General features: G+C 40.5%; 1 protein-coding gene across 6 annotated transcripts in view; it reads right to left on the reverse strand.

Moving 5' to 3' along the window:
- The window catches only part of FGFR3 (fibroblast growth factor receptor 3), an 88,953-nt gene that overhangs the window by 57,513 nt on the left and 18,528 nt on the right, over nt 1-12,912 (reverse strand). For 5 of the 6 annotated variants that reach the window (XM_089510951.1, XM_089510950.1, XM_089510949.1 and 2 more), the window contains exon 3: nt 4,066-4,329. The exons of the other annotated variant lie outside the window; for it this stretch is intronic. In XM_089510951.1, coding sequence (XP_089367077.1) covers nt 4,066-4,329 — 264 coding nt within the window. The remainder of the gene's footprint in view (nt 1-4,065; nt 4,330-12,912) is intronic. 6 annotated transcript variants of the gene reach the window in all.

Below are 12,912 nucleotides of genomic sequence, written 5' to 3' on the forward strand. Positions count from 1 at the left end.
CTATCCATGGGTCATGGCAAAATCTATAATTTTGGCCCCAAACCCTGACCTCAACTTACACGCAAGGTGAATTTATTGTTGCGTATATGTGGTAAGTTTTAAATGGGATATGTATAAGAAATGGAAAAAGGGGGAAATCACCAAGGAGAAATTTAAACAAATAGCTAGCACATGTAAGGGTAAAGTCAGAAAAGCAAAAGCACAGAATGAGCTCAGGCTTGCTAGAGAGGTTAAGAAGAACAAAAAGGGATTTTTAGGTATGTCCATAGCAAAAGGAAGAAGAAGGAAATGGTAGGGCCACTACGTGGAGAAGATGGCGAAATGCTAAAAGTGGACAGAGAAAAGAAATAATTACTCAACACCTTCTTTGCCTCAGTCGTCTCACAAAAGGAAAAGGGTGCTCAACCTGAGGAAAATGGAACAGAGGTCACACTAGGGGAAATGCAGCACAGAATAAGTAAAGAGGAAGTACAGGAATACCTGGCTAATTTAAATAAATTTAAGTTTCCAGCACCAGATGACCTACATCCAAGGGTATTAAAAGAATTGACAAATGCAATTTTTGAGAACTCTTGGAGAACAGGAATAATCTCAGCAGACTGGGGGAGGGCAAACATTGTCCCCATCTTCAAAAAGGGGGGAAAAGAAGTTCCCAACAATTATCATCCAGTTAGTCTGACATCAATATCAGGAAAGATTCTAGAAAAGATCATTAAACAGAAAGTCTGTGAACAGTTAGAAAGCAACACCATAATCACAAAAAGTCAGCATGGGTTTCTGAGAAACAAGTCATGCCAGACTAATCTGATCTCCTTTTTTGATAAAATTACCAGCTTGGTAGATGAAGGGAATGCTGTGCATATAGCATATCTTGATTTCAGTAAGGCTTTGACAAGGTCCCCCATGATATTCTTGCAAACAAGCATGTAAAATGTGGGCTAGACAATGTAACTGTTAGGTGGATTTGTAATTGGTTGACCAGCCAAACCCAAAGAGTGCTCAAAATGGCTCCTCTTTATCTTGGAGAGGAGTGACCAGTAGAGTGCCACATTTTTATCCATGACTTATATGAAGGAATAGAGGGTATGCTTAACAAATTAGGAAGAGTAGCTAATACCCCAGAGGACAGGATCAAAATTCTAAATGACCTTAATAGATTAGGAAGTTGGGCCAAAACTAACAAAATGAACTTCAACATGGAGAAATGTAAGGTACTGCACTTAGGTAGAAAAAATGAAGTGCATAGATATAGGAGGGGGACACCTGGCTTAATGAGTCTACACGTGAAAGGGATCTAGGAGTCCTACTAGACCACAAGTTGAACATGAGTCAACAGTGTGATATGGCAGCTAAAAAGATCAGTGCTATTTTAGGCTGCATCCATAGAAGCAGAGTGTCTAGTTCAAGGGAAGCAATAGTACCACTCTTCTGCTTTGGTCAAGCCTCACCTGGAATATTGTGTCCAGTTCTGTGCACTATAATTCAAAAAGGAGGTTTTTGACAAGTTGGAGGGTGTCCAAAGGAGGGCCACCAAAATGGTGGTCTGGAAACCATGCCTTATGAGGAAAAACTTAGGGAGCTGGGTATGTTTAGCCTGGAGAAGAGATGGTTAAGAAGTGATATGATAGCCCCCTTTAAGTATTTGAAGGGGTATCACAGTGAGGATGGAGCAAGCTTGTTTTCTGCTGCTTCAAAGGTTAGAACAGGAACAGTGGATGCAAGCAATAGGTGAAGAGAGTCTACCTCAACATTAGGAGGAACTTCCTGGCAGTAAGAGCTGTTCAAAAATTGGAATGCACTCCCTCAGAGTGTGGCAGAATCGCCTTCTCTGGAGGTCTTTAAACAGAAGCTGGGTGGTCATCTCTCGGGGATGCTTTGATTGAGAGTTTGTGCATGCAACCCCAGACTGGATGTCCCTTGTGGTTTCTTCCAACTCTATGATTCTATGATCTGAGGAAGTATACAAGACTATGGCCCCATTCCCACTTGGCATATAAAGCGACGTATATCGCTGTGAGTCTGGCTCGGATCAAGTTTCTGAGTTGTATTCGAATCAGGTCCATCGTTTCCATTACAAAAGGGAGCAAACGGACTCGGTTTTTCTTGACCTATGTTCTCATTCCCATTGATATTTCTCCATTGTATTTTGACGCACATTTTTTTGTTCCCCATTCCCATTGCCTTTCTGGAACTGTTTTTTTTTAAAGCTATCAATCAAGCACTTAAGCGGTTAGATGTCACAATGATGTCTAATCCCCCTTCTTCTTCTTATTCCCCCCCTTCATCTTCAAACCACCCCAATATGCAGCAGCCAGCCACCCCTTTTCTGTCTCAAAAAAGGAAACACGGCTGGATGCAGGAGCCACATTCAGGGTTTTGGGTTCTCTCTCTTTTTCTTTTCCACTCATAAAAAGTTTTTGCCAGCCTCCCTTTCTCCATATCCCTTCTCTTCTTTCCTTTCTTTTCCCCTCCCTCTCCAAAAAACCCACTTTAACTTTCTTCTTTTTTAAAAAAGTTTTACACAACACTGGAGAAAGGCTACACAAATGGGGGCAAATGGCGCCGGGAATGCCAGGAAAGAGGACAAAGCTGGTGACACCCCTGGATAGCCCCTTGAACATTGCTCCTCCCCTTATTCGGACACCCATTAGTTTGCCGTGGATCCAACACGGCAGCTGCAAAAAAACAAAAAACAAAAAAACAAAACACCTCTGGAAAAGTGCAGTCAGGATAACTCGGGTTATGCGCCGCTGATTCGGGTTTTAGCTAGAGAAATTGATCAAAGTTGGATTGAACACGGATTCAAATGGGAACGATTTTCCTTAAACAAGGATTGAATGCGAGTTCAAATGGGAACGATGTTTCTATAATCCAATTCTTGATTTGATTTATAGCCCAGTAGGAATGGGGCCTATGAAAGCTTATGCTACAACCTCTTTCATTCTGTTAGTCTCAAAAGGTGTTACAAGATCCCTTTGCATAAATATAATGTATGTAGAATCCAAAGACACAGTCTTGTCAATCTGAAATATCAGTATGCAAAGCGATCTTGTAGCACCTTTGAGACACCCACATTGTACAATACACAGAGCTTTTTGAATTATACTTCATATATTTTTTATGTTTTATGAACCCATTATTTACATTTTCCAGGGCTTAAATTTTGCAAACTTTATCCGAGATCAGTGTGCAGTCTGTATTATTGAGACTCCCGAAGGGAACCAGTCAAATCCATCCACTGAGATCTGCCTGGTGAGAGGTCCCTGTATTTCCACACTTGGCTGAGTTCCTGGTTGATCATGGTCCACACAGGCAACTCCCACATAGACATTAGGGAAAGGGCATGATAATGCTATAGAAATATGGGAGTGAATATATGGCTAATGTGAAATCCTCAGGTTTTTTTTAAAAACCCTCATATATGTATACATGAAATTCCTCATGCACATAGTGACAACTATGACCTAAATACATTTTCTAGTGCAAACTATATTAATCCTACTGAATAAACAGTAACTTGGTGAGTCAGTGCTTGTGTAAGCTCTAATGACTCTACTTGTCTACTATAGTTGGGACTAGCAACTGGATCTAAGTTCAGCACTCTAACTGTGGCAGCCCCAACTTCCCTGAGGGAGAATGAGGTCAGAAATGAAAATTAAGAATATGTGGGGCTTGCAGGAAGAAGATGCTTTCATATTCTCAGCACACTGCAAATGCTATACAAGAAGAGAAAAAGTAGTCACACATATGTCAAACTGCCTTGAATTCCAAGGGGCTTTCTGGGCCTCTTATTGTTTTACAGAAAACATTCCCAGAATGTGGGTGAGCAAAAACCTATAGTTTCTCTTGAATTCTATTGACAGTAAGGAGGAGGAAAAAATACTGAATTTCAAAATCCTCTATTATGACAATCAGTGATCAAAACAATCTGATTTAAGCCAAGTTATGACCATCGGCAAAACTGGTAAAAAGTGTGTGGCTTGGGTATAAGAGGCAAATGTGAATTAAGACCATTTTGGTGTTCTGGTAAAAAGTGAAGGGATAACATAATATTATTCTACTCACCTGTCACCCGTACTGTGATGTTCCTGAGCATTTCAGTCGAGTGCCTTGCCTTACAACTGTAAAGGCCGGAATCATCATAGGACACATTGATAATCCTCAACAATTTTTGGCCAATATGAGTTCGATTTGTAGGTGAGATCCCGATCCCATCTTTATACCAGAAGACAGACAAAGACAAGCCTGGTGCATTACACAGGAGTTCAAGGGTGTCACCACTTCCAACTACCAGTTCTTCAAGAAAGGCAGTTTCACTCCTTAAATAAGCTGCATGAAAGAAGTATATTGAAAAAGATGTCATCAAATTCTTGATCATTAAGAATATACTAGTGAGATATGCAGCAATAGCAAAAACATGTGTGTATGAAAATATAATCACAATATGTCCTATAGCTGAGTGGACTGATGGATGCCAAACTCTATCTTGGCTTTTCCCAGGGACAACCTCCTTTGTTTCTGGACTTCATTTCAGAGATGAACTGTGGAATATGCAAATTAATAATAAAGGTGACCCTTGTGCATGCAGAGATTGCTTTCACCTCCTGATTAGGCAACTGTAGGCTACTTTCAATTTTGGACAACTGCAGCATCTCCAAACAAGTTCATGTTCTTTTCATAATCATAACAATGATTAGAAGCACTGAAAAGCTGCTTCCTACAGCTTAGCTGAGAAATAACCTTTCTTCAAAACTTCTAATCAAACGGTTCCAACTTCTTGGGAGTCTAGAGAGGGGAGCAAAAAAACAAAACAAAACAAAACCTCCCAAGAAAGCTTCTTGGAAAGCCTTCCCAGCTCTCTGAATTATAATTGTTGGTTCTGTTAGTTACACAGCCTATACCTGCTCCCTGTCAAGTACTGCTGTAATCTCTATTTGTGGACATCTAATCACAAGAGGGCACAGTTTAAATAATTAGCGCCTAGGATCCTAGGTTTATCCATTTTATTCTTCCCCTCCCACTCCATTTGTGTCTTTTTTATAGTTTGTAAGTCCAAGTACAGAGGCTGACTCTTTTATTGAACTCGCCCAAAAAGCAAAGACAGGCAGTGGCATAAAAATATCCAAAATACACTATATTCAAAATATACTATGTGGTGTTAGTTCTTTGGGTCTTGTTGTAAGCTGTTCTGGAAGTCTTTTCAGCAAAAGTAGGTTCAAGTGCTACAATGCTATTATTTGCACAAAGTAAAATGCTATAAATAAATAAATATGATAGGATTTCCCCCCTCATATCACTACCTGCCCAATTTTTTTCATGTAGGCTCTGCTTACATAGCTTGATAAAAGTAAAACTTTCCATTTTGAAATTCACATATTCCCTGAGTGCACGCGCACACACACACACACACACACACACACACACACACACACACTAAATAGCTGCTTTAGCAGCTGGTTTATAACTAAATGGAACCTTTGTACAAATTAAAATGGCTACAGAATTGTTTGTTTAGACAAAATTTCCTATTTGGCTGCTTGATACAAGATTAATCTACCTGTAATCTAAGGCCACAGCAATGCAATATTATTTTCCAAATAAGAGTCATCAACCAAACACTGAAGCCCACTTACAGTACAGAATCAAGCTACTGTAAGCATTTAGAAGTTTTTACAAACAAACACTGAGCAAAACAATGTGTCTCTTTTAAGACTGAAGTAAATGTTTCCGTTCTTTCACTGGCTCTAGTAAATATTCATTATATGAGAAATGAATTTACTCTAGAGCTCAGGCAACTGAAAGGCAGAAAATAAGACTACAAGCAGGGCTGGCTCTAGGTATTTTGCCACCCTAGGTGAGAAATATTTTGGCACCCCTGTTGCCCCTCATAATTATTTTCACCCCTTGATCTCCACTGTTTCATTTGTTAAAGCTAAACATGACATAAAACTTAGGATCCAATCTCTCGTCACAGTATTGAGAATTAGTCAAAAAGCCAATTAGGTTTTTACAGGTTAAAGACTTTTTTTATTGCTGTGATATTTGGAATGGAGACTAATGCACACATGTTCCTTTTGCAAGCTTGAATCATTATTCATTCTAATGATGTGGAAAAATGTGGATCCCACCCTATGAATTTGTGGGGTAGTGGTGGTCCATCTATGACCCCTAAAAACTGCAAATCTTCACCTAAGGGGCAGAAAAGGGTGTCACAAGAAAGAGAAGAAAATCAGTAGAGTCACCAGGTGAGAGGACCAGGGCTGCAGTTTGATACCACTTTAGCTGCCTTTGGCTCCCATGGTGACCAGCTGTCCTAACCGCAAAGGAGGACAAGGCACCGCAAAATGTAGGGCTTTCAAGTAATATGGAGGACATGACCAAGTAAAAGCTGAAACCCCTCATATAAATATAAATTCCTCCTGGACAGAAGACTGAAATGTAAGATATACTTACATCTGGTTATCCTCCTGGTTCCATGCTATGGAGCCCTGGGATTTGTAGTTTGTTGTGGCTCCAATGCTCTCTGACCGAGAAGGCGAAATCTCCTCCAAAAATCCAAATCCCAGGATTCCATAGCATGGAGCCAGGGCAGTTAAAGCAGTGTCAAATTGTATTATTTCTGCAGTGTAGATGCAGCCCATGAAAAAAGGATGGGAATGGCTCCAGGGTGAGAAAGAAAAGACACATAGTAGGCACACCACCAAGAGTGGGCAAGCCACACTCTCTCAGCCTCACAGGAAGGCCATGGCTCATATTGTCAAGAAATCCCCATGGTACGTTTGCCTCAGGGCAGGGCAGATCTCCTCCTCTTCCAGGACATGTCCTCCATCTCAACCTTCTGTCCAGGAGGTATTCTAAAACATCCATTTTGAGCACGACTAAGAAGCATGCATTTACATTTCTAGGAGTGTTTGGAGCTTTTCTTGAGTCCTGTCCTCTCTTTTTCTCGAATGTCTTCCATTTTGTGGTGCCTTCCTTTGTGATGAAGACATCTGGGAAGAAGACCAAGCTTTTAAAGTGGATTGTTGGAGCCAATGTTTGAGTTGTGGACTAGTTGTTTGAGCACTGGACTATGACTCTGAGTTCAAATCTCCGCTTGGCCATGGAAACCCACTGGGTGGGGCATCACACTCTCTGAGCCTCAGAGGAAGGCCATGGCAAGCCTTTCCTCATCAAGTCTCTCTCTTGGCAAGAAAGAGAGGGGAGAGGGAGAGAGGAAGGAGAAGGGAAGCAAGGAAGGGGGAGGGAAAGAAGATGAATGAATGAATGAATCTTTATTTGTATACCGCTATTCCAATGATCACAGCGGTTTACAATCAGTTAAAATATGACAACAGCAAATCCAATAAAAGAAAGCCCCCCACATTAAGCAATAAAATACAACAATAAAAATATCCATCATTCAATCACCTTTAAAACCAATTAAAACTAATAACACCAGTAACCGCAAAGACATCCATTACATTACAATTACAATTACAACAACATAAAAGGAGAAGAGTGGAATTAAAGGACATAGGGGAAAGCAAGGCGGAAAAAGTGAGTCTTTAGGTTTTTTCTAAAAGACTCTAGGGAGGGGGCTGAGCGGAGCTCAACAGGGAGAGAGTTCCAAGCCTGCGGGGCCGAAGCAGAAAAAGCCCTATGTGCAGACATCACATATCTCGTGTCAGGGACTCTCAAAAGCTGTTTCCCACCCGACCGGAGAGTGCGGGGCGGATTGTATGGGGAGAGGCGGTCCTCCAAGTACCCTGGGCCCAAGCCATTTAGGGCTTTATAGGTTATAACCAACACCTTGTATTGCGCCCGGAAGTGAATTGGCAGCCAGTGTAGGTCCTCCAGTACCGGTGTTGGTTATATAGGGTATAGATAAAGGGAAGAAAGGGGGAAGGAAGGAAAGAAGAAAAGAAGAGGGAGGGAGGGAGGGAGGGAGGAAGGAAGGAGGGATCGAGGAACAGGAGGAAAGAAAGAGGGAGGGACCCCACAACAAACTCCAACTCCCAGAATTCCATAGCCTTGAGACAGAGTGAAAGAGGTGGCAAACCAGGTTAATTCTCCAGTGTTGATGCAGTCCAGGAGTTGCAGAGCACAGCAAACTTCTTCCCCTCTTCCCTTTTGCAAACAGAGCCTGATAAAAATGCCAGGGTTGGGGCATGCCGGCCGTGCGCGCACACCAGCAGCACCACAGCAAGTCGCTCTCTCTCCCTGCTATTCACTCACAGGCTGGCAGCTGATGGCTGCTTTGCTCGCCTCATCTTCCAAACTCTGGCCACTCTCTCTCTCTCTGGCCTCCTGGCTCCCTTGCCGCCCCTCTGGCGCCCCCTACAGGTTGCGCCCCTAGGCAGTGGCCTACCTGGCCTATATGGACGGGCCAGCCCTGACTACAAGATCATTAATATGAACTCAGCAGTTCACCTTACTAAAATATCTGGTGACTTTAATTAAATTCTATTGCCTTGCTAAGTCCCTGAATCCAGGAGGAAGTAGTTTCCCAAAATAAATACATTTCTGCTTTATTGTGTCATATATACAGCATTACCTCAGGACTCAGTTCCTTCCTCCTAACTTCTTGCAGAGGAAAAAAAAACCCAGTCTCTGCACTGATAGATCATTAACTTTTTTAAAAAGTGCATATATGTGTGTGTGTTCTATATATATAATTATACTTATTTTTTTAAAAAACGGTTTATGCTCTTTATCAATCCAGACATCTTTTTAATAAGGTTATGCTTTATAAGATGCGCCTTATAATTGGTAATTTTTTTTAATGTACTGTATTTTCTGGTGTATAAGACTACTTTTTAACCCAGGAAAATCTTCTCAAAAGTCGGGGGTCGTCTTATACGCTGGGGGTCATATTATAGGGCAGGTGCTGAAACTTCTGAGCTGGACTGGAGAATCTGCAGTCACCGCATATGGTGGGAGGAACTCAAAAACGGCTGCGGCCGCATCCCCACCATATGCGATGATCGTATGAAAGCAGCTACCGCTCTGATAGTCTTGGAGACAGGGAGCACTGGGCAGGCAGGGAGAGCTAACCAATCCAAGCAGACTTTGTATACAACAAGGTTTCCTGCTAAGAACCTGCATGTCAAAAGCATTTGAATTTAAATTACCATATTGAAATCAAATCTGATGTTTTTAAAATTTTTATTTGGTGTGCATTGGAAGAGGGGCATTCTTATACAGTGAGTACATCCCAAACTCTGTATTTTAACTGGAAAAGTTGGGGGTTGTCTTCTATGCCCAGTCGTCTTATACGCGGGAAAATACGGTAATATATTTTCACCCAACCTAGGTTCTTCAATAGAAAAGACTGCCAGCACTGGATTCGGGGTGAGTAAGGCGTTTGTCATCTGTGCAGACAAGCCCTAAAAAAGTCTCTATTTCATAGTCATTACTTTCACTCTACTTGGTCCTTGTAAAACCTCACACTTCATTAAATATATGCATATCAATCTGTGTGACTGGTCAGGACAGAAGTCACTAACTGTGGCACTTCCAACCCACACTGAATTTGTACTGTATTTCAATGAGAAGAATATTTTCCTTTTTTTAAAAAAAAAAAATCTTTATTAAAATTTACAATATATACACCCATCAAATGTTGCTTTTCTATAATCTTGTTACATAAATACAGCTATAATTCCCCCCTCCCCCGATTGATTTCCGCAAATACATCTTAACAGCTAATCACAAATATTCCTCTCTTGATCAAAGTCTCTTTGTAACTACGATCCTTTCTCACACATTGTTTGTGCGTGTATGTATTTTTCTCCTCTTGAATACCAAAATAGAGATTGCACCTTTCTACAAAGTTTTCTTCGTTATACCATAGCCAAACTACTATATTATTCTATTTACTACTTTATATGGAAAATAAAATATTATAAATTGAGATTACACTTAAAATTGTGTTTATATTAACCATTTGTCTTTACAGAACTTTATCAATGGGTCCCATATTTCTTTTGCCTCTTCATTTTTGTCTTTTAAGGCCATTTTAATCCTGTCCATTTCTACTATTTCCAACGATTTATTTAACCAAGTATCTAACGTAGAAACTTCTGAGTGTTTCCACACCTTTGCTAATGACATCCTTGCTGTTGTTATCAAATACAAAATAGGTTTTAGATTTTGTCTAATTTCTTTGTTGTCTACCATATTCAGCAAAAACAGCTCAGGTTCCAATTTCATTTCAATTTGAGAAGAATATTTTCCATCTCATCCTTGCTGTCACCACTCCAGAACAACAAAAAACAAACATACCAAAAGGGGAATTTATCCTATGGAAAAGGAAAAGGATGGAGGACAGCAACAGTAACAGACACTGGTACAGTAATATAAATCAAAGGAGAAAAAAATGATGTTTACTATAATTGCCAATAAATATCTGAAAAAAACAACCAACAAAGAAAAAGACAGGTTGAAGCCGGTCTGGTACTCAGATATTAAAATACATTAGGAAATATGTACTTCTCTAAGATATTTTTTTAAAAAAGTTATAAAAGAAGCAAATCTTGTATCATACAGAACATTATCAAAATCCCATTTAATGGTGCTCTTCCATGCATCCATTGGATTTGTCTATAGCAGGGAAGGTGTGTGTGAGATGGTTTACCTGCAGTGTATCATACATTCCTTAACACGCCCACAGTGTGCATGTACATGTAAAAGAATGTGCATATGGCAGAGATACAAACTGTTGTCACAAATGATACATTCCCCTCTCATGTAGATTCAGTGGCCACAGAGAATGGCCCTAAATATCAAAAGAGAATAATTTCAGATTCTGTCATGAAAATCAGGACTATTTTGTTCTGAAGGTCATTTTCAAAACATATCACAATACATTTTAATATCTGAGCAGTAGTCTGAGGTCTTGCCGCTCTTCTTTGCAACAGCTCTAATGAGAAAGTTAATTGGTACCAGTCAGGGATTGGAGACAAGAAGGGCTTCTCTTTGACCATGGTTTCAGCTACATTAAAAATGTAGTACTGCACTTAACCAAGATGGCTCCAAAACAACTGCTAATCCCAACTGGAATGTAGCCAACTGCTGAATGGTAACTCAGCATCTACATAAATCCCACTGATTCAGTACAACTATAATTACTGCAAGTAACAACTGCATTTAGGCTCATTATTCTGAAGCAAATAGTGCAATAGTTAAAGTTTATTCCCCTCCTCTCGCCCCCCCCTCCACCTATTACAAAGCCCCTGAAAAAATGAAGGGTGACTGGATACATCCCAGTATGTGACACAATTTGGAGTGCTCACTCTAGCTAGGCAACTCCTAGCAAATACTATACAGTAAACTCTTAGTAAATTTTAATCACAATACTTGCAAAATGTTATTTGCTATTCAATACTCAGTACTTCCTCAATAATTCCAAAATATCAAGTTCCACAAAATCAGGGAACTGGATGCTGAAGCTGGCACCTTGAATAGATATGTCCCATGTTCAGGAATGACATTTGTGTAGCTTTCGTGCTACATCATTATGGTACTATAGTTACAATAGGACTGCTTGATGCTGGTTATTATACAAGCGCCAAATGACAGCAGTACTAAGAAAGAAAAAAGGAGGAAGAAGAGATGTACTGATTTTTGAAGCACAGTCCTGCAACTTTTACAAGGATGCCTTACAGTTCACCTTTGCAGTTCTGCAGCCATATGTGCTGAATTCTACTGGGTTTCTCTGCTTCTATTCCACTCCCACCTCTTAGATTAAATCTGAGGCAGACAACTGGCAGCTAATACTTCAAGAATGAAGTAGAGACCAAACAGATAGATAGATAAGAAGAACAATTAGTAACAGCAATATCAGATCCCCTACTCCTGAAAGCTCCTGCCCCACACTGAAAAAGAACAACTGCAAGACAACAATTGAACAGCCATAATGAACTAAGTCTTGTCATGCTGCCTAATTAAAAACGGAAGCCACCCTACCCAAGAGCCAATATGTAGGTCCAAAGCAGGAAGAGGGAGGAGGAAGAGACGGTCATTCTATTCAAACACCAGTTTCCAGCTGGGATTGTGTTCAGTGCACATTAATTGTTATTCCAACTACAACCGCCCTAGTTTCAGAGCAGTCTCCAATGTTACTAGTAAAAATCAACATCAGTCAATTTCAAGGAAGGTTTTTCTCACCTCCTTTAAAAACTTTAACATCCTAGTCCAATTTGATCCAGCATTTCTTTCCTCAGAAATGCATAACACCTCATGCTACCTTCTTTTCAGGAAGTTAGCAAAAGGTACATTTTCTTAAAGAGAAACACAAGCTTATATCGCAAATATAACTCCTGTCAAGTCCCATTGTACTTACTTCCAAGTGAGTTCACACAGGACTTCCACCAAAGAGATGGATGAGAACAAGCTCTCCTTGCAAGTTTTTTTTAAAGTTTTGTTTACAGTATCTATCTGGTATACTTGTGGTGTATACATAGAATGTTGAATTTTATACTTGATTTACTTATTTAATTTTTAGATTATGTTATAAATGATTTTCTGGCTGAAGTACTATCTCAGTGGTTCTCAAACTGTGGTGTGTGACCCAAAATGGGGGTGCAAAAGTTGCTCTAGAGGGGTGTAAGAACTATAGGCTCTAATTAACTGGTATCCTAACCAAGGAGGCAACCCACCTCCCTGCTGCCTCACTGGATTCTGCTTCAGCAGAGGACCAAGAAGGGAATGGCTTGAGCTGAAAACTGTGCTCTGCTTGCTTGGAATTGAAGTGACCTCCATCCAGCTCTTCCTCCCCTCCTGCAAATGGGCACATGACAGTCTCCAACAGTCTAGCTCTCCCTGCCAGCCCTTCTCCTCTCTCCTGTTCCTAGTCTTCAATGTAGTATCGTTAAAGATGGTGCACAGGTCAGATTGAGGGGTTTAAAACCTGGTGCACCCTTCCTGGTG

This window comes from Sceloporus occidentalis, unplaced genomic scaffold, assembly GCF_023333645.1.
Source record: "Sceloporus occidentalis isolate IW3139 unplaced genomic scaffold, rSceOcc1.0.p SCAF_2, whole genome shotgun sequence".
NCBI classification, from domain to species: Eukaryota; Metazoa; Chordata; class Lepidosauria; order Squamata; family Phrynosomatidae; genus Sceloporus; species Sceloporus occidentalis.